This window comes from Dipteris shenzhenensis, chromosome 32, assembly GCF_047967505.1.
Source record: "Dipteris shenzhenensis isolate YYH24624 ecotype China chromosome 32, Dip_SZ_1.0, whole genome shotgun sequence".
Taxonomy (NCBI): Eukaryota; Viridiplantae; Streptophyta; class Polypodiopsida; order Gleicheniales; family Dipteridaceae; genus Dipteris; species Dipteris shenzhenensis.
In genome coordinates, this window is record NC_141627.1 from 40700430 (window position 1) to 40725697 (window position 25268).

The 25268-nt window shown below is 46.0% G+C and overlaps 1 protein-coding gene across 1 annotated transcript in view; it reads right to left on the bottom strand.

Annotated features, from left to right (window-relative positions):
• LOC147880755 (radial spoke protein 14-like) overlaps nt 1–25268 on the bottom strand; it is an 88462-nt gene that overhangs the window by 50509 nt on the left and 12685 nt on the right. Inside the window, exons 3-5 of the mRNA XM_087371206.1 lie at nt 5912–6017; nt 5571–5657; nt 3119–3180 (exon numbers count right to left, since the gene is read on the bottom strand). Of these exons, the coding sequence (XP_087227332.1) occupies nt 3119–3180; nt 5571–5657; nt 5912–6017 (255 nt within the window). The remainder of the gene's footprint in view (nt 1–3118; nt 3181–5570; nt 5658–5911; nt 6018–25268) is intronic.

The following is a 25268-nucleotide window of genomic DNA, read 5'->3' on the forward strand; positions in this document are numbered from 1 at the left end:
GGCTTTCTTGAAGCCCTTCCACTTCTTTGGAGCAGAACCAGCTGTGGTCTGTGCACTCCACCATGCACTAGCTGTCCCTGTACTAACCATGCGCAGGTTGGAGAACTCATAAAAATTCTATGTGCCAAAAGCTGCATCAAACTACATAATGAACTGCATGGCCTTCTCTATTTGACCATACTAGCCATTAAAAGTAGCAAACCTAACAAAGTTTCCACCTTCTTTGAATTCCTTAGTTTTTGCTTCCTTCGCTGCATGCTTTTTCCTTAGATGACTTCTTCTTCTTATGCTTTGGCTTCGATGACCCAAAAGAAGACGACGATGATGAAGATGAAGAGGTGGAGCTCGAAGAAGAGGAAGAAGCACTTGAAGAGCTATGATAATGTATGGTTTTCTTCTTCCTGGGATGTGAACACCCTTCTTGGCTACCTCTTTTTCTCTTTTTGCTGTCCTCATAACGAGGCTTCTTAGTCTTCCTGGATGCATCATCAGACAGAAGGATAGGAGTTGTACTCAAGGATCTCTTCCTGCCAAACTCCTTCTAAGTTGCTCCAAAAGGAGCTTTCTCTGTCCTTTCCTCTGCAAGAGGTTGTAGCAATCTGCAGAACAATAGATCCCTTCTTACCTCTACCAGCTGAGCAAGCAATCCTCTATAGAAACTCTACTTGTAAGATTGCATGCCCTCTTCATGCTTGACCTGGGCAGTATCTGCATTCCCTCATGGGATGAATGAGCATGTTCCCATGAAGCCATCTCTGCACACTTAACTGACATTTGCAACCTCTCACACAAAGTGTATGTAACCAATGCACTCAGCCTCTGTTTTCAAAATGAAAATACCTCAATAAAAGGTGTATCGCATCCACAAACTTGTGCCAGTAGCTGGCTGTCACCTCAAGGCAAAGCATCAACTGCTGTGTTGCCCCTTTTCTGGCTCCTGCAAAAAGCTCTAAGAATGCATTTGGCCAAGGTGTGCTATCTTGCATTAGTCTCTCCACCATGCCGACGTCTTTAATAGACCAGAAAGTGGGAAGGTGAATCCTCGTCAGTGTGCGATAGGCTCCTAGATAGATCGCCCTGTGCTCACGATTGTCTGGAACTCTACAAATTTAGCACTCTCTACATCTGTGATTTGGTGGAAGCACATAGAATCCTAGATGAGCAAGCCCTCCAATCGATCCTAAGCCACCATCATGGACCAAGCCTCGACCAAAGAATGCACCACGTCGCCCCTGCGCATCACAAGCGCTAGCTACAAAGGATAAGGTGTCTTCTTGAATGCATCTACCACTACACCAGACCAGCTAATCGTCTTCAACGGGAAGCGCTCAATTCCGACCACCTCATGCTTATGTTTCAGTATGCTCTCTCACCGTTCAGCAAAATTCGATCCTCTTTCTTTGGATCGTCACAGCCTACAGAGTCTGTGAGCCTCAGCTCTAATACCAATATAACCCAGCTTGGTCAATTGTTCTCATGCCCAAATTATCAAACGACAACGCAATGAACCGACCAAAGAATCTTTTGCTGCACTCAGCCTTCAATCTCTTTGTCTCCCTCTCTCTCTCTCTCTCACACACAGCACTAGGGCCCATGACAATCTGTCGGGCTGGACCCCCCCGAAGGATTTTATTATCAAGAGAATTTCTGAAGACAAGCTTCAGCTCTCATGCTGAGAGATACAAAACATACATGAATCCATTTTACAAAGAGCTCATAGCTCATCCTTTTTGGCAAGTTGCCACTTGTCTAATTCCTAGACTAATTTCCTAATTACACGCCACCTAAGGGCAACTTTGGAGTCTTCAAAGCACTTGGTCACACGGGTGATCTCCTAGATGCTTGCTAAGCTCCATATTGCTTGAGTCTTCAATCCCTCTTGGTACCTGCAACAATTAACTAAAGCGCACAACCATGGCACCTATTAATGGTTAGCGCTTTGCATGCAAATAATAATCTGTGGACTAATCCTGGTCACTGTGGGCATCCCCACCAAGCAAACATGTGCACATAACATAAAACAGTTTCTCTAGTTGACCAAGGTCAACCCTCTTAATCATAATTAAGGGGCTTGACTAACAATCAAGGCGCCTTAATTATGGCCAAGTCTCTCCAACCGAAGTTGGCACATCTTGGTTAACCGGAGTTACCCTCTTGGCATAAGCCAAGTCTCATTGACCGACATCAACACTCTCTAACAGAAGTCAGCTCTGTGGTTCTCTTGGTTAACCCTAGCTAGCCCTCTTGGCCTAAGCCAAGTCTTCTTAACCAGAGTTAGGCTTACTGATGGAGGATTCTTCCTGGATATGCAATGATACCGATGCAAATAAGAATAATTTGCATATCAAATTCAATGCTACAACACTCGCTCTTATGAATTTGAATACGGAAGTATGTCCTTCAATCAACCTCCAAATAGGCTTTGAATATTCAATCTTCTCTGCTGATATAAGGTCAAAGATGTAAATTTCATTTTTTCCTCTAATTTACCGCCTTTAAAACTTAGTGAAATCGGGTTGATTGATTCCCTCTTTGCTCTAAATTGTGTTTATAACCTACAAAAGACATACCCTTATCGTAACATGAAATACTATTCATAACTCACTACTATTCTGATAAAGAAAATATTCATCAAATGCATTCTTGGTGCATTTCATGGATAATTTGTTTGGACAATACATTATTATATCCCTTGAGATGTAGTAAAACCCATCTGGAAATCCGTACCATGTTATTGTAGATGGCCAAGACGGCCTAGTGATCCTAGAGATTAACCCCCCATAAAATGAACAAAATGTTTGTGACTATTGTATGTATGAACACTCATCTAATCATGACTAGGACACCAGATATTGGCTCAATTTTCAAATATCTTAGCTCTATTTTATATACTACTTTAATTTCATAGTAATAAAAGTTTTGCTACCTCTACACAATCAATGAAGATTCTCATAGATATATATATATTTGGTTGGTACATTTAATAATGGTAATTTAAAAACAAAAAATTAATTTCAACATTGTGCAGTTTTTGACTTTTCAAGGGCCTTCATTGGACTTTCTTTCCAGTACAAATTTAAAGTTGCAATGATGATCAAAATGGAATTTTTAAGCTTACCATTTTTAATAGCCATTTGATGATTCCAAAGTGACCCATCTTTACACAGGCTTCTTGCATTCCTAAAAGAGAAATGACTATTTGTAAGACCAGTATATGCTACCTAACCTCGAACTTTGAGACTTAGGACCTTGAATCAAATAACAAAGCATTTTTAGTGCCTTGGTTTAATTCTACTATAATGTTAACTTTTCTTTTCTTTTTCGTGAAATAGACTTCTATTAAGTTTGAAAGAAACAATCGTGAGAAGAAACTCAAGGCATAAATACATCATGCACAGCATGAGAATCCTGTATCGAGCCTCCTACGAACAAAAAGGCCAACGATGTGTGGTCAAGCTATCAACGAGGGGTCAGGGCTGCCTCAACTGGTGTTTGCCAGGAGTCCGCGATAACTGATGGAAGAAGGAATTTGTGAGAAGGGCGGTTAAAATACCAGTCTGAACACATTAAAAACTAGATAAGAACCAAGACTGTGGCTGGAAGTGCCACATCATGTCTATGGTTGTCAGTAAAGAAAGGACAACCTCACCACTATCTAAGAAAAACTGTCCTCTTGGTCAAGTCAAATCTAGAGCAAACCTACATCCTAGACCACATAGCCAACAAGAATATGTATAGTATCTCTCCAAATGCTAGCCAAGGTTGAGGCTGAAAATGCCATCTCAACCCTGTGATAGACTCAAAGAAGAAGGGTGAATCCCTCCATTCTCTAAGGAATGCAGCTCTCTTTGCAGAGGTTGCACGAGAAGACCCCTGCATGGTTGCCTAGATGGCCATCAGTGTATCTATGATGTCAGTCCATATACTGGCCAACATGTGAGAGGGGTGAACCTGGGATCCGTCCAATGCCTCCGTACATCTAGCTCGTCAGATATGCCACTCTGCAATACTCACCAATATCTCCCAAGAAGTGTCCATCGAGGCATGCACTGCTCTGAAAGGTGAAGCAAGAACATCACCCAGAGAGCATAACTCCACTAAGTGGCGACGAACCGATAAAGCCCAAGAGGAGTCATGTCTCTCATAAAAGACTTGGGGCCCTAAAAGAGAGAGCCATCATCATCTGCTTCCTCACTTCCACCTCCTCCTCTCCATTTTGCCTCTTTCTTCAAGATTTTTGTAAGAGCTTGTTCTCCCTATGTAGTGCACCATTTCTTGAGCCCTTTCAGTTATAGCTTCCCCTTGATAGAACGCACCCTCGCTCAGAGGAATTACACTGTCCGGTGACCTCACGTCAAATTCTCTCTACTGGAGACAAATTTCGTCCATCCCTCCTAGCTGTTGTTGGGTGATCCTTTGAGGGAGATGTTGATGAATTTTGAGCATCAATTCTCTAGTGGATGAGGAGAAATCAACGAAAAACCAGTCAGGCTTACTTAAGCTCTCTTGGGTGACATTCCGCCATTTTACGCCTGTCCTTGCAGGTGGCCTTGGGCTGGTATACAAGCTTCACTCTGGCTTCAAAAGCCCTCTCAAATTCGCTCAGGGTGTTTGAATTGAGGTCTCCACTTTTCTCTGTGTTTACACTACAGTTTTGGTGATTGGATGCTTGATTAAAGTGTTGAGGATGATTTACTGTCAGTACTCCATCCGACCTGGCTGCCTTGCTGAAACAGTGAACCAAGGAGAGGGGGAACCTTCATGAAACATGACCTAAAAGAAACCTCTATCCAAGAACTGAAAATCTAATAAATGCTTGGAGAGGTCAAGAGGTAAGTCGGAAAACATCCAATCCCAAGCTTGACTTCTTGAGGGGTAGGATCCATGGATGAGAAGGGTAGTAAGACTTTTCTGTTAGATTGGCTGAATGGATAGCCATTTGCTGATCTTAGGTGGAAGGCCGACTTGAAAACTTTTGGAAGTCCATCCATCACTTGCAAGCATCATTGGGAAGGGAAGAGCAGGTAAATATCTGAAGTGAAGAGAAAAGAAATGATGTGTGGGTGGAGAAATAGTGCAAGGATGGCAGGTGGGAGAAGCAATATGGGTGAGTTAACAAGCAGAAGAGTCAGTACGGGCAGGGCAAAGGCAATTGTATGGAGAAGGGAGCAAAGGAGGCATACGGACAAGGCAGAAGCATGAACTATACAGCAATACGGGGTGAGTCAGTAGGAAAGGGAGGTACACAAAGGCAAGGGCGACTGTATGGAGCAAAGAGATAAAGAGGCATATAGCAATATGGGATGCTGAATCGGTGAAGCAGCAAGTTGAAGAAGAATAAGCAGGCAGGAGCGGAGAGCACAAAAGGCCTACGGAAGGAGAGCTATACAGCAGTATGGGATGTTGACGGGTGAAGCAATGAAGAGGGAACAACAGAGGTGAAAGAGGCTGAAGAAGCTAGGGAGCAGCAAGTGACGTGGAGGAGCAGCAGAGATCACAGTTCATCAGTGTTCACATTTTTTAAGTTGGATAGGATACAAATAATGGTGGTAAGGTGTAATTCAAAATACCTGCAAAATGCCTAAATGCAATAGCAATTTGCTGCTTTATGAACATGTCTTGCTCGTCGAATCTTCTTGTTAGAGCTTCAAGCATGCCTACAAAAAGGAAACAGAAATGGGATGATAATGTAAGCACAAATTCCTCATGCAACGTTATAACTTATGTCATGTTCCCTCTATTATCAGAATACTTGAAGTAACACAATAGTTAAAACACTTTACTAATTGGCTCATTAAAATTAAATGTTCTGAAAGGATCTACGTCAGTAGGAGAACCATAATCAGTCAAGGCGATTATATCCATTAGTAATAATTGTGCACAACTATATTGATTGATTCCTTGCTAGTACCTGATTTGAAGCATTGTACACGGCCATTTGGTGTTGCAAGTAGCTCAACAATCCATAATGATGCCTTTTGGCGTACATGAAGGTTTCCGTCTTCTAAACATTTTATCTACTAAAGTAAGAAACCCAACAAATAACTGTACCGTCAATAGAATTAAGAAATGTTATATTGAACATGTATGATGTATCTCCAAGATATAAAAAATTGTAAGTTTAGAAGCCTTTTTGTTCTCATATCACAATGATGCGATTCCACTGGTAAGCAAAGACTTTTCCAAGCCATGTTTAGAAAGAATACTTAAGAAAGAGCTATTTTTTCAATGCATACTTAAGGGGAAAAGACATTTAAATAATGAAATCTTGTAGAAACTTCAAACCAAACCAACAAAGGGACCTAGATGTGACAATCCTTCCAACATAGAGGGCTTCTCCATTGCTTTCCTCCCAACCACGGTTCCCAGTTATCTCCTCCTCATGAACACTCTTTCCTTTTTCTTCATCTTGGAGATGTCTCTCTAGAAGCCTCCCCCTAGCCCAATGCTTGCAAAGTGGCCTCATGCCTTGGTGCCATGTGTCCCATAAGGGACCTTACCATTCTAGCCCTCTCATAGAGCCCATTTGCACCTTTCATTAATGTCTCGGCCTAGGCGTAACCCTAGACCCAAACCCTCTAGCCTCATACGCAAGCATCGTCGAGCCCTTTGGTTTCCCGCCTGACCATAATCACACCACACGGTTCCGGGATTATGGCTGACGTAACACTAGAGTACTGAAAATTAGACTCACTGGAGGATACACTATGACAAGGCACATGCTCTAGCTATCAATGGTTTTAAAAATACTATAGATAATAGGGCTATGATGAGATAAAATCAATCAATGCTTCATAATAGCGATCATAATGATATTTAAATCTAGTATTAGGTTATGCACAGAAATGCAGCCACCTACAATGGAGTGATCGATCTTTTTAAAATAGAATTTCAGCCCATAAAGATGCATTCATGATTCTCGGATCCACAAATCAATAACTTTTGTGATATGAATTGGTATACCATATTTGACATCATTTATAGCTAGAAATCAATAACAAAATTGCTAAATTCAATAATCATTTTTGGAATACTATTCATTGAATCTGTAACATTCGATCTCTTACCCACAATAGTCATCTTGATTCCAAAAATAATTAGAAGGGCGATCGGAAATTTTCCCAAGAAGGTAGGGATGTAAATGGTTTATCTAAATGTTTAAAGAATATATTAGCTATGATTCCCTCCATATATTTTAGATGTTGTCCAAAGTATTTTTACTGCTCTCCTCGCTCCCCCTTCCCCCCACGATCTCCTTCCCTCCCCGCCTTCTCCTTCTCCTTCTCCCCACCTCTTCTCTCTCCCGACCTGCCATATCTTCCGCCTCTCCTCACCCTTTTCTGCTCACCCCGCCATCTTCTTCGCCCCTTTTCTCCTTCCCACCATCTTTCCCTCTGCCTCACCTTTGCTGGTCTGGTTCTCCCCCTGCTATTGGTAGTTCGCTGCAGACCACCCTGCAGTCCGTATTTGATGCGCCCTTGTGGTGCACCTTGCAGTGCTGGCAGCACAGCATGCTGCCCCAAGGCAGCCTGAGTAGTCCCCGTTAGCAAGGAAGCCGCTGCAGGTGTTCAGCGCTGGAAGAGGCTTGACTTTGGGCTTCTCCACATCCCGCCTCGGATCAGGCAGGTCCGTGGACCAGCCCAGACTGTCTCATCCTCGAGGCCTTCGAATAAAGGTCTTTGTGCATCCGTTCAGCCGAGGCGGCAGGTCCGTGGACCAGCCCAGACTGTCTCATCCTCGAGGCCTTCGAATAAAGGTCTTTGTGCATCCGTTCAGCTGCTCGTGTCCAAAGGAGCAACCTGGATCAGTTTCAAAAGTCGAAGTCCTCCTTTGGCTGCAAGATTCCCACACTTCCAGCCCCATTGGTGCTCGGTTGGAGAGCTCTTTTGTTGCAGCTAGTGGTGGAGTTCAAGCCCGTGGGGACCTCTTTGGCGACACAGGCCTGACCAGCCTTTTTTGTCCCTTTGTCTCCTTTTCCTTTTTCCCGCGACCCTTGGTCTAGCCAGATGAGCTCAAATGGCAGCAGGGTGGCCGACCTGCAGATTGGCCCACCCACTACTCTACAGCCCACAAAAAGCGGCCCACAAGAGGCGCCTAAGGGTAGCAAGGTGAGACACACTTGCTCACACAACCCTGCACCCCACCTAGGAACCTCCATGGCTTACGTGGCACCACTTGAGGCACTGGAAACCACACCTACGCTGACAGGGGGCGGCCTCACTCACTGGGCGGGCACACCCACAATCAAGACCCTCTCTCTCTAGGTGACATCAGGAGATGTTGACCTTCAGCTCCTGGGTGGAACAGAGACGCCAGGGAGTTGGGTGTGCCGCTGGAACAACTGGAGGAATCCATCGTGTGATGCTCTCTACCCTAGCCTCACTCACTGGGCGGGCACACCCACAATCAAGGCCCTCTCTCTTTAGGTGGCATCAAGATATGTTGACCTTCCTGCAAAGCCAACCAAGGGGGAAATGCTTTTGACTAATGTATGCTTTCAGAACGTAAAGAATGGCCCTGTAAAGAATTCTTGCCATTCCATTCCAAGTGAGATAGAATTAGTTTCCAGTCCATCCACATGTTGGAGATCAGTGGGCAGCCTTTGATTTTTCCCTCAATAGAACCTAAGATAAAGTCCCAGGGAGTGGGCTGCCAATAACCAAAGGCAGGGGTAGTAAGTTGAGAGAGCAAATGATGCATCATGGCAGCCCATGGCTGAGAACCCTGCATAAATTGCAGCATCATTTTGCCTTTATGAGCAAGAATATGTACATGAAGATTCAGAATATTAAGTCCTCCATGCATCTTGGGAGAACATAGATGCTGTACCGAAAGTAACCGCAAGCTTTTTTTGCCATGTTTAGAGCGCCAAAAGGCTTCCATAACGAAAGACATGAAGGCTGTAAGATGCCCTTTGTTGAACATGATCAAGGGCAAATAAAACTAAATATATGCCATAAGAATGGATTGAACAATCCGTAGCCTGACATGCAAAGGCCATGTGGCAAGTTTCCAGTATTCAAGTTTCTTCTTCAGTTTTGCCAAAAACCAATCAGATTGTTGTCGAGATGATTAATCATCCAGCCAAGAGGATAACCCAAATGACGAACCAACTGATTTGGTTGGACAATTCACCAGGCCATAAAAGAGAATGCCATTCCTTGGAATGCGAACAATTTGGATTTCTGAATATTAACATGACGGAAAACCAAAAAGAGAGAGTGCTTGCATGAGAGAGGATAAATCCTGCTGAGTATTCCTTGCAGTAAAAAAGGAATCATCAGCATATGCCTCAGCAATCAGCGTACCACTGCTAGGAATGTCCAAACCATGAAGCATATATGTTGCTACCGGATGATCCATATATTGAAGCATGGGATGTGTAGCAATAGCATAAAGCAATGCACTAAGTGGACAGCCTTGACGAACTGAGCACCGGAGAGTCCATGCTTTAGAAATATCTCCTGAGAGTATGCAAGCAGTCTTATTGTCACTGTAAAGCCAATAAATAATATTCTGCAATTTTTGACCAAAACCCAATACATGCATAGTCTGTGAAATCAAATCTCATTGGATTGGGTCAAAAGCTTTAGCAATGTCAACCTGCAATAGTGAAACATCCTACTCTGTATATTTGGCATATTCTATACCAACATATGGATTAGAATTATTATCTGTAATATGCCGTCGAGGAACAAAACCATATTGAGCAGGATGAAGGCCATCATGTGGATACCCTTTAATGCGATCAACTACCATCTTGGTGATGATCTTGTAAACAAGAGGCATAAGGGTAATTGGCCTCCAATCAGCCAGGGATTCACATATATGCTTTTTTGGGATGAGCTTGACAATCCCTTTTTTCCATGAATCTGGTAGATGCTGATTTTCCCAAGTAGAATTGATCATGCATAAAAGAGGCAGCTTAGTGCAAGAAAGAACTCAACTGTGAGACCATCCTATCCTGGAGATTTCCATTTGCCATAGGATTTTAAAGCATCAGTCAACTCTGTTTCAATAAAAGGCATTTCCAGCTCGATAGCCTGCATAGGAGAAACAATGGAAAAAAAATACTGAAGGAGAGCATTCCTGGCTTGAAGAGCATCTTGTGAAGGGAGATCCACCATCCCAAACTGCCGCGAAAAATGAGCAACACATGGTGTAGCAAGTTGTGCTCTTGAAGAAGTAGGCATAAGAGCACGACAAATATTTGAAGATTGCCTCTTGCAATGCAAACTTTTAAAAAATTCTTTGGATGAGCATCCTTTGTCCAGGAAGGCTTTTTGTCTTGATCTTGTCTCCCCTTAGAGATTTTCTTGTGATCATTGCTTTGGAGACAATGTCGAGCCTAACATAAAGAAGTGCTTTCATCCATGGAGAGAGGCCGGAAATGGCTGAGCTCAATTAAAGATTGGCAAGTCTGTTTTGCTTGAGCTACATTTTCCCGCAGAGTCTTCATGTAATTCTTACCATAAGTCCTGATGATAGATTGCATGTGAGCGACGAAAGCATCCCAAGCGTAATCTATATCAATAAGACTTTGACGGGAACGAAGCTGACATGCATCATAAACCATGTCTTTGTAGGCATTATGCTGCAAGTAACTATTGTTTACAATGAGCAGCCTTCTATGAAATAATCGATCATCTGGTATATCATGCAAAGATATTCTCAGCCAGACATGAGCATGATCCGAATGCACAAAGGTATAATCCACCCACATTTTGAAAGTAAGATTGTCATAATGCTGTGGATTAACCCTGTACCAACGATCTAGGCGTGCTTGATACGAGGAAACTGCATTGTGTTGAAATGTGAAACCTAGCATAAAAGGTAGAGATTCTTTCCATAAGTCAATCAAACGGAGCCGAAGCAAGAGCTGAGACCAATGATCTCTTTCAAATGCCAACATATGAGTGCATCCAGATGTATTATCTCTAGGTTGAGGAGCATTATTAAAATCTCCACACATGAAAGCATGATAATGCCAGGGATAGCTCTGCATGTCCTCCCAAATTTTGCCTCTAGGGTGAGATAATTGTGGAGCGTAAACTGAAGCAAACTCAAAAATCTCTCCCTCAATTAAGCATTGCACAACAATCCATCTTCCATAGATAAAAGCCACTGCAGGCTGCAATTCATGTCTCACTAGAAAGACAACTCTTAAAAAAGAATGATGTCCAGCATAGAAAATATCATAACCATGAAAGTGTCCATACTGTCCTACATACATGTGCTGATTTTGCTCTTGAAGAGCTACAATGTCAGGCTGTAATTTATTGAGATACACCCAAACTATTTCCATTTCCTAGTATCACACAAAACCCTGTACATTGAGAGTCAAGCATTTAATATGTGACAACATATTTACAATATATGTACAGCTGAGCCCAAAATGCAAGTCAAGTCTGCATATCCACCTCAGGGTTAGGGCCCCTATCCTGAGGTAACACCATTGCCTTCGGAGAGGACAACAAAGTAGCAATGTCCTAAAAGAGTACGATTGGCTGTGCCAGCAGCCCAAGTAATGCCTACACCCGAATTTTGTTCAGGGTTGTGACCATTAGAAGAAGCCCCATTCCAAGTGCGAGGAAGTAGAGGTCTCCTGGCTGCAACAATTTTTCGTGGAGTCTCCCAAACTTCCTGCAAAGTCTCCTCTTTTCCTTTTAATTGAGAAGTAGAGGGGAGTGAAGTAGTAGCATTTCCATTTGAAATGGCCGGTGCTTTGCCTTTATCCTGAGCAACATATACCTATCGAGCACCTTTGTACAAACATTGATTCCAAAAGGGAGAGTGTCGACTGACCCTTCCAAGGTCATGTTACCTCGACTTGAGCGTAACAGTGACCCATCGTCACGCATGTGGTCTCTGCGTCCCTCTCTCGGTGGTACCGTGTTGGCTGCTCATCGAGGCTGCTCTCATGTTGGCTAGCTCCTCCTCCTCCACTCCACTGTGTCCTGGGGCTGACTCAAATGTATAGAAGTATGTGACGCGTCGTTGTGCCCGGTCATCCTCTATGTTCTGTGGTGGTCTGGCCATCCCCTGTTGCTCTCTGATCTGTGGCAGTAGTGTCTCCTTGTGCCAATGCATCTTCATCAAATAAAGCCCGATATAGATCTGGTCATGGAAATGGATCAGTCGTGATAAAGGGCCGAAGCCACTCCCCTCTAGGTAGAGACAGTGGTAGTGCCCCCTGATTTCGTACTAGGCTAGGCAGACACAAAGAAAATGCTCCTCAGTCTTAACCGCCCCCAGCGTACATAGTGTGCAGACCCGTTGCTCTCTGGGTATACCTGTTGCTCTCCTTGCCTCGATCCTCAGCTGATGGGACGAAACCCGCATCTGACCAATGGCAATCTTCAGTGCATGGGAGACTCCTCAGTGCTCGAGATACTGGGGTTTGATGATGAATCCCTCCTCTGATACTCTCAAGAAGTGGTCGCGGTAAAACTAGGTCTTGGTGGGGGAGCTCTTGATCCTCCTCCCAAGTCCGAGATGTATGAAGCTAGAAGACCAGGAAGCCAAATGGGAATTCCAACAGATTTTGCATCTTATGGGATACTGATAATCCCACTCATGAGTCCTACTTTGTTACAATAAATAATGTTGCTATGGGTAGTGCTTTCTACAAGCTGAAATGGGGTTGGTTTGCGGGCGCTTGTTTTGAATGTAAGAAATTTGGGCATATGGCTTCACAATGCCCCTTACGTGCGCAAAAAATGCCACAGGACTCTATTCATGTTCAGATGCAAGATAAGGATTGTGTCAATTCCTACTATGCTGAGAAGCTTGATTTTGAAATGACTAAGCTTGCTCATGCAGACATAGCCCTGGGTAAGGCTTGGCATTCTAGGAAGAATCCAGCCATAGATTGGAAAAAGCACATTTACCAATTCAAGATGAATGATGTGATGTATGTCTTACGAGGTGAAAGGGATATACCTCAAGGACCGTTGGTTTCCGTGAGGGAAATTCGAAAAGCTCAAGAAGAGTTTTTGTTTCTTTGTACAGCATCGTTAGAGCTGATTGATGATTCTTCGGCTAGCACTGATGTTGCTCAAAATGGAGAGATGGCCAAGCTGGCTGATCAAATAGCAGAGGAGTTCTCTGATCGTTTTAGAAATGGGTTACCTCCAGAGCGAAATGTTCAGCATAAGATTGAACTAATTCCGGGGGCAGAACCTGTAAATAGACCTCCCTATAGGTTGAGTTTTACCGAAGAAGCGGAGCTGCGAAGAACTGGAAGAATACCTCAAGTTGGGGCTGATTCAACCAAGTTTCTCACCTTTTGCTTCGCCTGTGATATTAAAGAAGAAGAAAGATGATACTTTTCGTCTCTGTATAGATTACAGAGCATTGAATAATATCACTATTAAGCACAGGTATCCGATGGCTCGGATCGATGATTTGCTAGATGCATTACATGGGGCCGTAATTTTCAGTAAGATAGATCTTAAATGTGGCTACCATCAAATCCGTATTAGAGCCAAGGATGTGCATAAAACCGCTTTTAGGAGCAGATTTGGACATTATGAGTTTTTGGTAATGCCCTTTGGACTTACCAATGCTCCAGCTACATTCGTCATGCTTATGAATGATTTACTACGTCTGTATATCGGAAAGTTTGTAGTACACTTTATTGGCGATATTCTGGTATTCAGTAAAAGTATTACTGAGCATCATGAACACTTAAGAATAGTGTTCAGTACTTTGAGGAAAGCCAGTCTTTATGTAAATAAAAAGAATGTTGGGATATCTCAAGGTGTATGCCTCAGGCACACCTTATGTTTCTATGTGTGAGTGCTAGAGGCACAGTTAGGTGCCCACAAGCACAGTTAGGTGGTGGAAAAGCCACATAGGATGATTGAGTGAATCTAGGAGCAGATTGAGGAGATGATTGTGGAGCTTTGAGGTCATCAGTGATGTCAGTGACCTTGTATGAGGTGCCTACTTAAGGACCTCTTTCTTCTTCATTCTATAAGCAAGTATTCTGATTTTGTGTCCACTCTACTCTTTCCTTTCAGTGTTCCAACATGGTATCAGAGCCATTTGATCCCCCTTAAGCCCATTTCTGCCACATCATCATCTTCTTCCTCTTCTTCTTCTTCACCATCTCTCCCTCTTCTTCCAAAAATTTGCTTGAGCTTGTTCTCCTCAGATTCTCACCCATTTCCCACGCCCTTCCTGCTGGAGATCCCTCTTGTTGGGGCGAATTTCGGGCTGCAAGCAATTGAAGAACTACACGCTCTGCTGGTCGCCATTGCACGAAGTTCGTCGAATCTTCTTCCTGCGTTTTCTCTGCGCCTCCTCCGTCTTTATCTAATTCCTTTCAGGGCAAGCTTCTCCATACCTAGAGCTACCTTGTGCTGAAATCTGAGCAGCAATGGCTGCATATTGAAGGAGAAAACAGAGAAAAACCAGTCGACTTTGTTCAAGAAGGTGAAGGCGACCTGACGCGTTTTTTCGCCTCTCCTTCCCAGAGGATCTACTGTGGTATACCAGCTTTCTTTTGCCTCAGAAAGCCCCCTTTCTTTTGCTTTGAAGAGTGTGCTATGAGCCCTCCAAGTTCAGCTCTCTAGTTTTGACAGTTTTGACATGCTTTTGAAAATGATGCTACATAAAATGCTACTCTAGCATTTCTGGTCTTTTGAAGTTTTCAATAACTTCACTACAAGTGTTGCTTCAGTTTTGTTTTGACTTGCTAGACCTGGTTTTGATTGGAAATTGTTTATTTCATCCACTTCTATGAAGCATGTAAAAAGAAGCATCATTGTTTGAAATCTAGTCACTACTATTTGCTACATCAAGTGCTCATACTTTGGAAGTACTTCAGTTATTTTTGCCTTGTAAGAGAGATAGACACTGCCCAATATCTGGGTTAGACCCTCTCATGGCTACCTTATATAATCTTGAGAAGTTCAATGGAAAGGGCTTCCATACATGGCAAATGAAGGTGAAATTTGCATTGATGCGGGAGAACTTATGGGGACTTGTCAAACCTACTCCTACCGCTTCTTCTACGGCCTCCAATGCTAGACAATCTTCAACTCCGACACGACCGGCAAGGGATCCAGCAAGAGAAGAAAAAGCATATGGTATAATTGCTTTAGCTTTGGGTGATGATTACATACATCATATCTCTGACTTGGAGTCTCCTTCGGAAGCTTGGCAGAAGCTAGACATGATTTTTGGTGCAAGCTCTCACATATCTAAACTATCACTTAAAATCTCTTTCTTTGAATTAAAGATGGCAAGTGATACTACTTTAGCTGCTCATGTCAACTATATGCGGAGTCTTATGACTCAATTAGCTTCTATCAACTCTCCTATCACCCCTGATGATGCTATGGCAGTGTTACTTAAGAGTATGCCTGAAAGTTTTGATCACATTGTTAGCACTTTGAAGAATCTTCCCAATCCTAACCTTGAAGGCATTATCTCAGCTCTCTAAGAAGAAGAAAGGCATATGGAGCTAAGGAAGGGCAATGACACTGCTTATGTTATGAAATTCCAGAAGGGCAAGTATACTCCTTGCAATCACTGTGGAAAGACAAATCACCTTTCAAAGGACTGCTTCAAAGTTAATCCATGCAAGCACTGTGGCAAAAACAACCATAGTGAGAAGTTTTGCAGAGCCAAAGCAAAGACAGAAAATGCAAATCTACTTACAGTTGAGCCTCCACAAGATGAGGCATCCTTTGAAGATTATGCATTTTAAACTCATCTCTATGTATGCTCCAGATCTCTCTTTTTATGTCAAGGTACTCAGCCTGGATAGTCCTCCAAAATGAATGAAATAAACTATTGTGTTTTGTGTGTTTTGTAAACACCTCTGGTCACCTTATGATGTAGGCCATGTGTATGTTTTGTTCCATGGTACCTCCTGCAGACATTGTGTGCATGTACATGCAGGGGAGATAACCATTGGAAGGTCTGTTTGTATCCCTTTCTGTTTACCTTACACCCAAGGGAACCCTTGCTAGCATGAGAACCTAGCCATAGATTTATCCTTGACCACCATGAGATGGCATGAGAAACTATGAGACTAGATGTATCCTTGACATAGCCTGAGGCATTTCCTTGAGGGGGGGTTTGTTGGGATATCTCAAGGTGTATGCCTCAGGCACACCTTATGTTTCTATGTGTGAGTGCTAGAGGCACAGTTAGGTGCCCACAAGCACAGTTAGGTGGTGGAAAAGCCACATAGGATGATTGAGTGAATCTAGGAGCAGATTGAGGAGATGATTGTGGAGCTTTGAGGTCATCAGTGATGTCAGTGACCTTGTATGAGGTGCCTACTTAAGGACCTCTTTCTTCTTCATTCTATAAGCAAGTATTCTGATTTTGTGTCCACTCTACTCTTTCCTTTCAGTGTTCCAACAAAGAAGACTATATTGTGTATGGTAAGACTTGAATATTTAGGATTCATAATTACTCCTGAGGGGGTAGAAATGGATCCAAAGAAAGTGGCTGCGATACTAACTTGGCCAATCCCTCAGAGTCTGACCGCTTTTTGCGATCATTCTTGGGATTTGTCCAATTTTATCAAAGGCATATCAAATGATATTCCGAAATAGTATCGCCATTGATTGATCTGACCTCCATTGGGTGCATAAATCCGACGCAGAGCCACCTTCTGGAGGACACTTACAGAGCTTCTCCCAGACATGGATTCGTGGATTGTTGGAGGTGACTTCAACAATCTGGAGACCTTGGAGGACCAGCAGGGCAGAGGACCAGAGTTTACAGGCATAGCTCAGGCAGAGCAGTCCGCTTGGGACTCCTTTCTCTTTGCGACAGGAGGGAGGGACAGCTGGAGAGACCCGTCCTTCCGCCGATGGCACGGGAGCTTGGACTTCTCGTGGGGTTTCCGCAAGGAAGGGGGCAGACTCCTGGAGAGATTGGACAGATTTTATGTCAGTGATTGGGCCATCAGCAGAGGTGGTCAGGTGGGTGTAGTGCCAGGGACGACACTCTCCGACCACGTGCCGGTGCTCAACACTAGACTCGGCAGCTCAGTCCCTTCTCCCCGTTCGTGCAGGATTCCTGATTCCATCTTCTCTAGGGAGGAGGTGCGCAGTAGTATCGGTAGCCTTTGGGACAGAGATTGGGGCGAGTGTGTGGATCTGGTAGAGTCGGTGGCGCAGGCTCTGCAGGAGTCCAGCCAGATTTGCCAGCTAGCAGCCCTTCAGGTTCATCAGGAGTGGTGGGGCAGAGAGAGAGCTCTTCGTAGGGACCTCGCCTCCATTCAGCGGCTCCAACAGGCAGCTCCGGGTTCGGAGGAGCTTCGGATCCAGGCCCTCCGAGCCAGAGCCCTTCTTGAGGAGACTCTCCAACGTCGCTCGGAGTTTTCTTATCACGCCTCCCTCTCCTACTGGGCTAGGAAGGGCGACCGGATGAGCAGAGAGTTCTTCAGGACGCATGGCCACAGGGCGGCAGGTGACCAGATCCGGAGTCTTAGGACAGCGGATGGCCACATCATTACCGACCAGGAGGAAGTCATGGGGTTGGCTACCGACTTCTACAGGACTCTTTTCCAACAGGAGCAGCTTCCCCCCCGCACCAGACGTTCCCGCGAGGAGGTGTGGAGGCACATTCCGGCCCTTGTTCAGCCCAGCATGCAGACGACGCTGATGGCACCGTTTACCACTGTCGAGATGCAGGAGGCCTTGTTGATGGCCATCGATGGGCAGAAATGCCCTGGTGAGGATGGGCTCTCTAGAGCCTTCTTCACTTCATTCTGGGATCAGATCCATCAGCCCCTCCTTGCAGCCCTCCAGAAGATTTTCAGCAGCGGACATATGCCAGAGAGCCTCTCTTCGAGATTGATCTGCCTCATCCCGAAGGGGGGAGACGGCAGGAGATCCGTCAGTGGCGCCCGATCACTCTCCTCACCACTGCCTATAAAATCCTTGCCAAAATGATCAGCGCCAGAGTTCGGCCACTACTTCTTGACCTCATTCATGACACTCAGACAGGCTTTGTCCAGGATCGCAGTATCCTGGATAATGTCTTCACCTTCTCAGAGGCGACGGAGTGGACTCAGCACAGCGGGTTTCACTTAGCCATCCTACTTCTCGACTTTGAGAAGGCTTACGATCGAGTGGACTGGTCCTTCTTGGAGGGTACTTTGGAGAGACTTGGATTCCCACTGGGATGGATTCAGGGTATCTCAGCGTTATACAGGACAGCTTCCAGCAGGGTCATCATCGGCGGCAGGATGGGAGAGCGATTTCGATTGGAGAGATCAGTGCGTCAGGGTTGCCCACTTGCTCCGTACATGTTTCTCTTCTTCGCCGAGGCGCTGACGCACTTTCTTCGTGCGAGGTCGACAGGGATTCGGGGTGTTCGCCTTCCCATCAGGGAGGACACTGAGCTCCTGGACTCGGAGTATGCAGATGACACGGCGCTTTATGTTCAGGATGATGAGATGAAGCTGGAGAGGGTGAGGCTGGCCTTAGAGGTCTTCTGTTCGGCAGCCGGTGCGAAAATCAACTGGAACGTTTCTCACAGACCCTGGGGCCTGCTCACAGTGGGGGAGGTTTTTGGGCTTCAGATGGATTCCGCGGGGGCAGACTACTAGATATCTCGGTTTCCAGGTCGGCCTGGACATCACGCCAGCTCAGCAGTTTCTCCCAGTGCTAGATTCCATACGATGGAAGCTGGCTTTTTGCAGCACTGCTAAGCTCTCTCTTGCAGGATGTGCTCTTGTGGTCAATCAGGTTCTCCTGGCCACGGCCTGGTATGTGGCCTCTTGTTGGTGCTTCTCGAGATCTTGCATGGCACAGCTCAGGAGGATGGTTCGGAATTTCCTGTGGTCCGGAGGGGATGGTCTCAGAGATACTAGAGCCAGGGTAGCCTGGCAAACAGTCATTCTTCCGCAGGCTGAGGATGGCTTGGGGGTCATTGATCCAGAGCTCCAGAGTCAGGCCCTGCTGGGCAAGTTAGTTATCCGCGGTTTGACCCCGGGGGGGCAAACGTGGAAGATGTTACTTCAGCAGGGGATCAGTTCTTGCACCCCACGCCGAGGAGGGGAGTGGCTACCGTCCCTCAGGTGGATCTTCACCTCTACACCGCTTACCCGCCTCCGTTCCCCGCTCATTCGCAGCCTGCTCACGGTTTGGAGGCGACTTCGTCTCAATCTCATCCATTCGCCTCCTAGCAGTCAGGAGGAGATCGACCGCCAGCCGCTCATCTGGAACGGTCAGGTCAGAGATGCCTCGGGCCTTCAGCTGGGGGAGAGGTCGCATATCTCGTGGGACGGCTGGATGCGGGGGCCTGCCCGGTCCCTTCGAGTTTGGAGGGACACTTACAGACACTTGGAGACTGCTGCTCTAGCAGCCGTAGCCGGGGTGTCCGTGGAGCTCAGGCGGGGCGTACAGAGATAGATAGAGCGATTCCTGCCGGATGGTTGGTTCCACCAGAGATTCAGACCCTCATGCCTGGTGATGCCCGTTGGCTTGGACAGTTCACCCCTCGTGGCATCCCACTAGTTGTTGCGGGCCGGCTCAACGACACCTCTGTCTCCTTCGCCGTTTTGGGGGACGGCCGACTCAGGAGAGAGGATGCGCTCATCGATCCCCTTCTCTCGTGGCAAAGGGTTCGTGTCGTAGGCCTCGTGGGGAAGGTTTGGCAAATCGATCCTAGAGTTGAGCAGAATCAGCTGCAGGTGTGGCGTCTCTGGCTTTGGGAGGGGCCGGCCCTTTCAGAGCTTGACTGGGACCCAGGAGAGTGGAGATGGCCAGAGGTTGTGGCAGATCAGGGGCCGACCCCTTTCTTCGCCTACAGCACGAAACTAGGCAGGAGCGTTCTCGGGAGGATGCAGAGCAGACCGCCCACCCAGCGGCCTAGTTGGTATGCTCAGGGTATTTCCAGGCTATTTCTGCAGGCCTTCTGGAAGGTCTTGTGGGAGAGCTGGCGGCCGCGGAAGATTTCCTACTTCCTTTGGCTACTTGCCCACAAGGGACTTTCAGTGGGGAGCTGGTTGCGGCAGATTGGTCAGGAAGGACTCTGTCAGATTTGTCATGAGGACGAGGAGTCACCAAAGCACTGCCTATGAGGCTGGACTCGCGCCCAGGATGTGTGGAGGTTGGCCTTCGGGATCCTTTCTCGTGCAGCACCGGAGTTAGGTTTGATCACTTGGGGCGCGTTCTACTGGTGCAGCACCACACCTGGCTATCACCAGTTGTTCGAGGCAGACCCGCAGGACCCTATATTCCTCATCACACAGGGGACTTGGGGGCCGCTTGAGGGCATCCCGCAGCACTTGGCAGAGGTCGACACAGGTTCTCAGGTGAGGCAGCCAGTCTGGGAGATTATTAGCAGCATCGTCGGATGGCACATTTGGACCTCGCGCTGCGCGCAGATCCTCGGAGGTACCTCTCTTTCGACTGCCCAGGTCATGGCCGACATCTAGAGCGAGATTATTCACACGCTCAGAGGCCAGTGGGACCAGATCCAGGGGGATTCCCGGGCTGGCCGGGAGAAGCGGAGACGTTTCCTCCGTGATTGGGATACGCAGGGCCTCTTCTTCGAGCATACATCTCAGGGCCTTCAGTGGCACTACTCACCGCCTCTCTGGCTGTTTATTCACACCCGCCTGATCCCTCCTTGAGAGAGAGCTTTTGTTTCCTCTTAGGGCTGCATCCGATTTGTGAACGCAGCCCCGTCAGCTGCAAAACTGACCCCATGTATTCCTGTTTTTTCGAAGTAATATAATCAGCTCTGTTTTTTCGGCAAAACATACATGGGACAAGTGGTTGCCATTGTTAGACTTTGCCTATAATGATAGAAAACATTCCTCTACAAGGTTCAGTCCGTTTGAGCTGAACTATGGTTATAGACCAACGAATCCAACTATAGTTGGAATATCTCAGAAAGTGCCTAGTGCCGCGAACTTTGTGATTCAGATGCGGGAGATGCTAGCACATGCGAGAGCTAACATCCGCCAAGCTATTGGTCGAGCTAAGGCGTATGCGGATAAAAACCGATCCGCTAGAGAATTTAAGGAATGAGAAAAAGTTGTTCTCAGAGTTCCTTCGCACTCTAAGTCTTTGACTGCAGGAGAGTGTGCTAGATTATCACCTCGATATTGTGGGCCATGGTTAATTCTAAAAAGAATAGGCAAGGTAGCCTATAAATTAGAATTGCCACACGATTGTAAGGTGCACCCAGTGTTTCATGTTTCTCGTTTAAAGAAATTTTTGCATACAGGTACTCACTAATCAAGGGTTTTGTTTTGTTTCAGGAGATAGAGGATAATGCAAGACGCAAACCAACAGGAATCCTGGACCGAGGAACAATGCAAGTACGCAATCGGAAGATACCCACGGTGTTGGTTGCATGGCATCGTCTACCTCTATCAAAAGCTACCTGGGAATCCGTATACCAGCTACGGAGAGTATTCCCAGACTGTATCATCGAGGACGCTGATGCCTAAAGAGGGAAGGAATGTTACGCTCAAGTCGAGGACACATGACCTCGGAAGGGTCAGTCGACACTCTCCTTTTTGGAATCAATGTTTGTATTATATTTGTTTGGGCTTCATGTAAATGATCAAAAAGGAATAAAGGTCCAGGTCCTTGGTGAGGGTGTCATGGCACTAGACTAGGTGGATCTAAGGCTAAGGGACCTAAATGCATGAATTGTGCCTAGGGGCAAATGGTTTAATAGATATCCCAAGAGAGGGGTAAATGATGCATTAAGGAAGGACCCTAAATTGCAGACATGTGGCATACTAGATCCATCTAGGGAGTTTTGGGGCTTGGTGGAATTTAGTAGGCAGGAGCTTCACGTAAAATCTGATTTTGCTGAGAGCCTGCTACCACCGAGGTTGGCTGGGAGGAAACTTGAGGTGCCTATGCCCGTGAATCGTAATTCCGTTAGCAGTAGAAAGAATGAGTTGTTTCAGCCACTCTGGACATAGCTTAGAGAGTTTAGAGATCGAGGAGACCGCGTCCCCCACCGCAACACAAGACAACTCGACAGACACAGATACGAGACACCTTCGCAGCCCACCAAAGAGCCATCACTGTACCAAGCTTCCCTTTCTAATTCTGTTTCTGTGTCCCAACTCCGAGACCGACTTGTTTTTCAGTCTGTTCCTGATACTGGATAGATTGATATGGTCCACTATGCAGTTGCAGTTGACTATGACCATTTCTATTCATGATTATGATTTTGTTAGCATAGATTAGTACTCAGCATTAATACATCTCTCTCTCTCTCTCTCTCTCTCTCTCTCTCTCTCTCTCTCTCTCTCTCTCTCTCTCTCTTCTGCCTTGCTGTGCCCGAATCCCCTCCCCCTGCTACTACTTCTCTCTCTCTCCCTCTTCTGCCTCTCTCTCTCTCTCTCTCTCTCTCTCTCTCTTGAGGCTGTACGGTACCTCGCCGACCTGCCTCCCTCGACACCCTCGCACCTCGCCGACCAGCAGCCCGCAGTACCTCGCCAACTTGCCTTCCTCGACTCCCTCGACACCCTCGCACCTCGCCGACCAGCAGCCCGCGGTACCTTGCCGACCTGCCTCCCTCGACACGTTACTCCATTCTGCGCTTAGCCGACAAAGGCACCTCACGGACCAGCTACCACTTGCACCTCGCTGACCAGAAGCCCGTCATCACGTACAGTTCTTGCCGACCAGCAGCCCCCACGCCTCTGTCGCACAATCGCCACCCATGAACTATTAATCACGTCGTTACGCCTTTGCCGCCTCGTTGCCAACCCTGTCCCCCGCCTCCGCCCTTTGCTACAAGCCTAACGCACACCCGACCCGACTGGCCTGGGTCACGTCACCAAGAACAGGCCGGGCCAACTGGCCATTGCTCTCTCGAAAGGGGTCACGGGTAATGCTCAGTACACCAAGAACAAGCCGTCTCCCTTCCATCTCGTCCAGCAAGGTCCTGGAGGAAGAGGAGCAATCTGACAGGCCTCAAGGCAGAGATGGGGACTTTTCAGACCCCTTTCAAACTGAGCAAGAAACTAGATCTTGCCACTCCGTTCTCAAAGGTTTACTGCACCAAAAACAGCAAGAAAATTGACATGCTCATTAACATGTTGGTGGAACTCCAAGCAGAAAATCTCCAACTCCACAAGACCGTGATGCAATTGCAAAACAGAGTGACAGTGCTAGAAACCAAAGTGGAAACACGCTGCAAAGAGGTACATGAACTTAAACAAGCCCAAGAACAGGGGAACAAGGAAAGATTCACTCTAGAGGAACCCAAAAAGTGGGTAGAAGTTGCCTCAAAGCTCACACCCGGTGGAAATGCAAACGAGCATAAACAAGCTCAACAAGCCCAAATTCCTCCAACCCGTAACAACACTGCTACACAGGAAGACCTATAGGAACAAAAAGAAAAAGAAAGACGATCCCGTAACCTTGTCATACGAGGAATTCCAGAGGTGGAAAAGGAGAGTCCCCTCAGCCTAGCAAAAGAGGTGACAGAGTTCTTTGCAGAGCACTTCGCGATGCCAGATGTGGCAGTGTATGGAGCACATCGTGTGGGTAGAATAGAAGAAGGTACGACTGGTAAAAGAGCCATTGTATGCACAGTGATGGACACAACAAAACGTGACATCATTTTGGACAGCAGTAGAGTATACCTCAAGGGCTCCCCTTTCTATGTCAATGAGGACCGCACCCCAAAACAGCAAGAAATAAGAAGGAAGCAATACAATGAGAGGCTCAAGCGATAGGGGAAAATCCCTCCAATGGAGGAGACTATCAAATAGGGATGCGAGACCCATGGGACTCACAAGTCCTTACAAGTAATGTTTTGGAATTGTAGAGGATTCCCCTGGAACAAGGGAATTAGTATCAATGCTTTCATACAAGATGCAGACATCATTTTCCTTGGAGAAACATGGGAGAGCGAAATTTGCAAGATTCCAGACGTACCAGGATACGTGGTGCATACCGTGTATGAGAAACAAATAGGGAAAAGAGGTCAAGGTGGTGTAGCATGCATGTATCAGGAACATTTGGCAGAAAAGATCAGTTTCTACAGAGCCGACAAATACAAGAGGTTTATATGGCTGAAAGTCGAAGGCGCATGCCCTCTCTTCATTGCAGGTTGCTATATACCACATCATGACTCTCCCTTTTATGGCAGGAATGGAATAGACACCAGTGATGCATTTGCAGCCTTATGCCTAGACATTGCTGAGTTGAAGGAAGTAGGTAAAGTCATAATACTCGGTGATCTCAATGCAAGAACTGGACAAATGCAACTTCAGCCAATCATGCATGATGAAATGGATAAAGAGGATGCAATCGGAGTGGATGACAGATGGTACAGGATCTCAGACAATAACACCATTAATGCACAAGGCAGAGCACTCAGAAGCATGATGAATGGTCTACATATGCCAATACTAAATGGAATGCAACTATTTCCCGTGACCAACGGGACTACATGTTTTTCGGCTAGTGGAGGGCACAGTGTATTAGATTATGCTTTGGCACATGTAGATGCATTACCTAACATTCAGAGCCTCAAAATAGGAGCAAAACAGCCAGAGTCAGACCATCTCTCCCTTAGTGTGCAGGCTGAAATCCACACACAGAAAATTACAGCACATCCAGGAGGCTTCCGGGTGGATCAAGAGAAATAGAAAGAATATGCCATCACACTGGATGCAAAGCTGAATGCAATGGCAGTTACACCCACATGGGGAGCCCTCAAAGAGGCTATCTTGGACACCGCCACAAAGGTGTTTGGAGTAGCCCCCCAAGCAAGACAGAAATTGGTCAAAGGTCTACCATGTAAGAAATGGTACGATGAAGAGTGCAAGAAAATGCGCAAAGCATTGAAACACATTCCAAACACAGACTTGTACAGACAGAAGGAGAAACAATATAATGCTCTCACATGGAAAAAGAAGAGGCATTACATTCTAGAAAAGGAAAAATCTGATTTACTTACATTCATCAAAAATCCCAAGAAAGGTTGGAGGCATGTCAAAAGTCCGAAGAAAAAGATCATGGGGAATATATCAGATGAAGATATGATGGAATATGTCATTAAACTCTACAATCATGTCAATGCGACAGAAATGGGGACTGAAGAGATACCACTTGCTTCTCCCAATCCTTTTGCATTTGAAGACATAGAAACAGGGCTGAAAAAGATGGCCAATGGAAAAGCATCTGACCACATGTCTTTGTGCGCTGAATTTCTAAAATGGACAGGAGACAAAGCAAGAGAGTGGCTATCACAGGTGTTAACACACGCTTTACAACATGGTTTCCCGCTTGATTGGCAGGAAA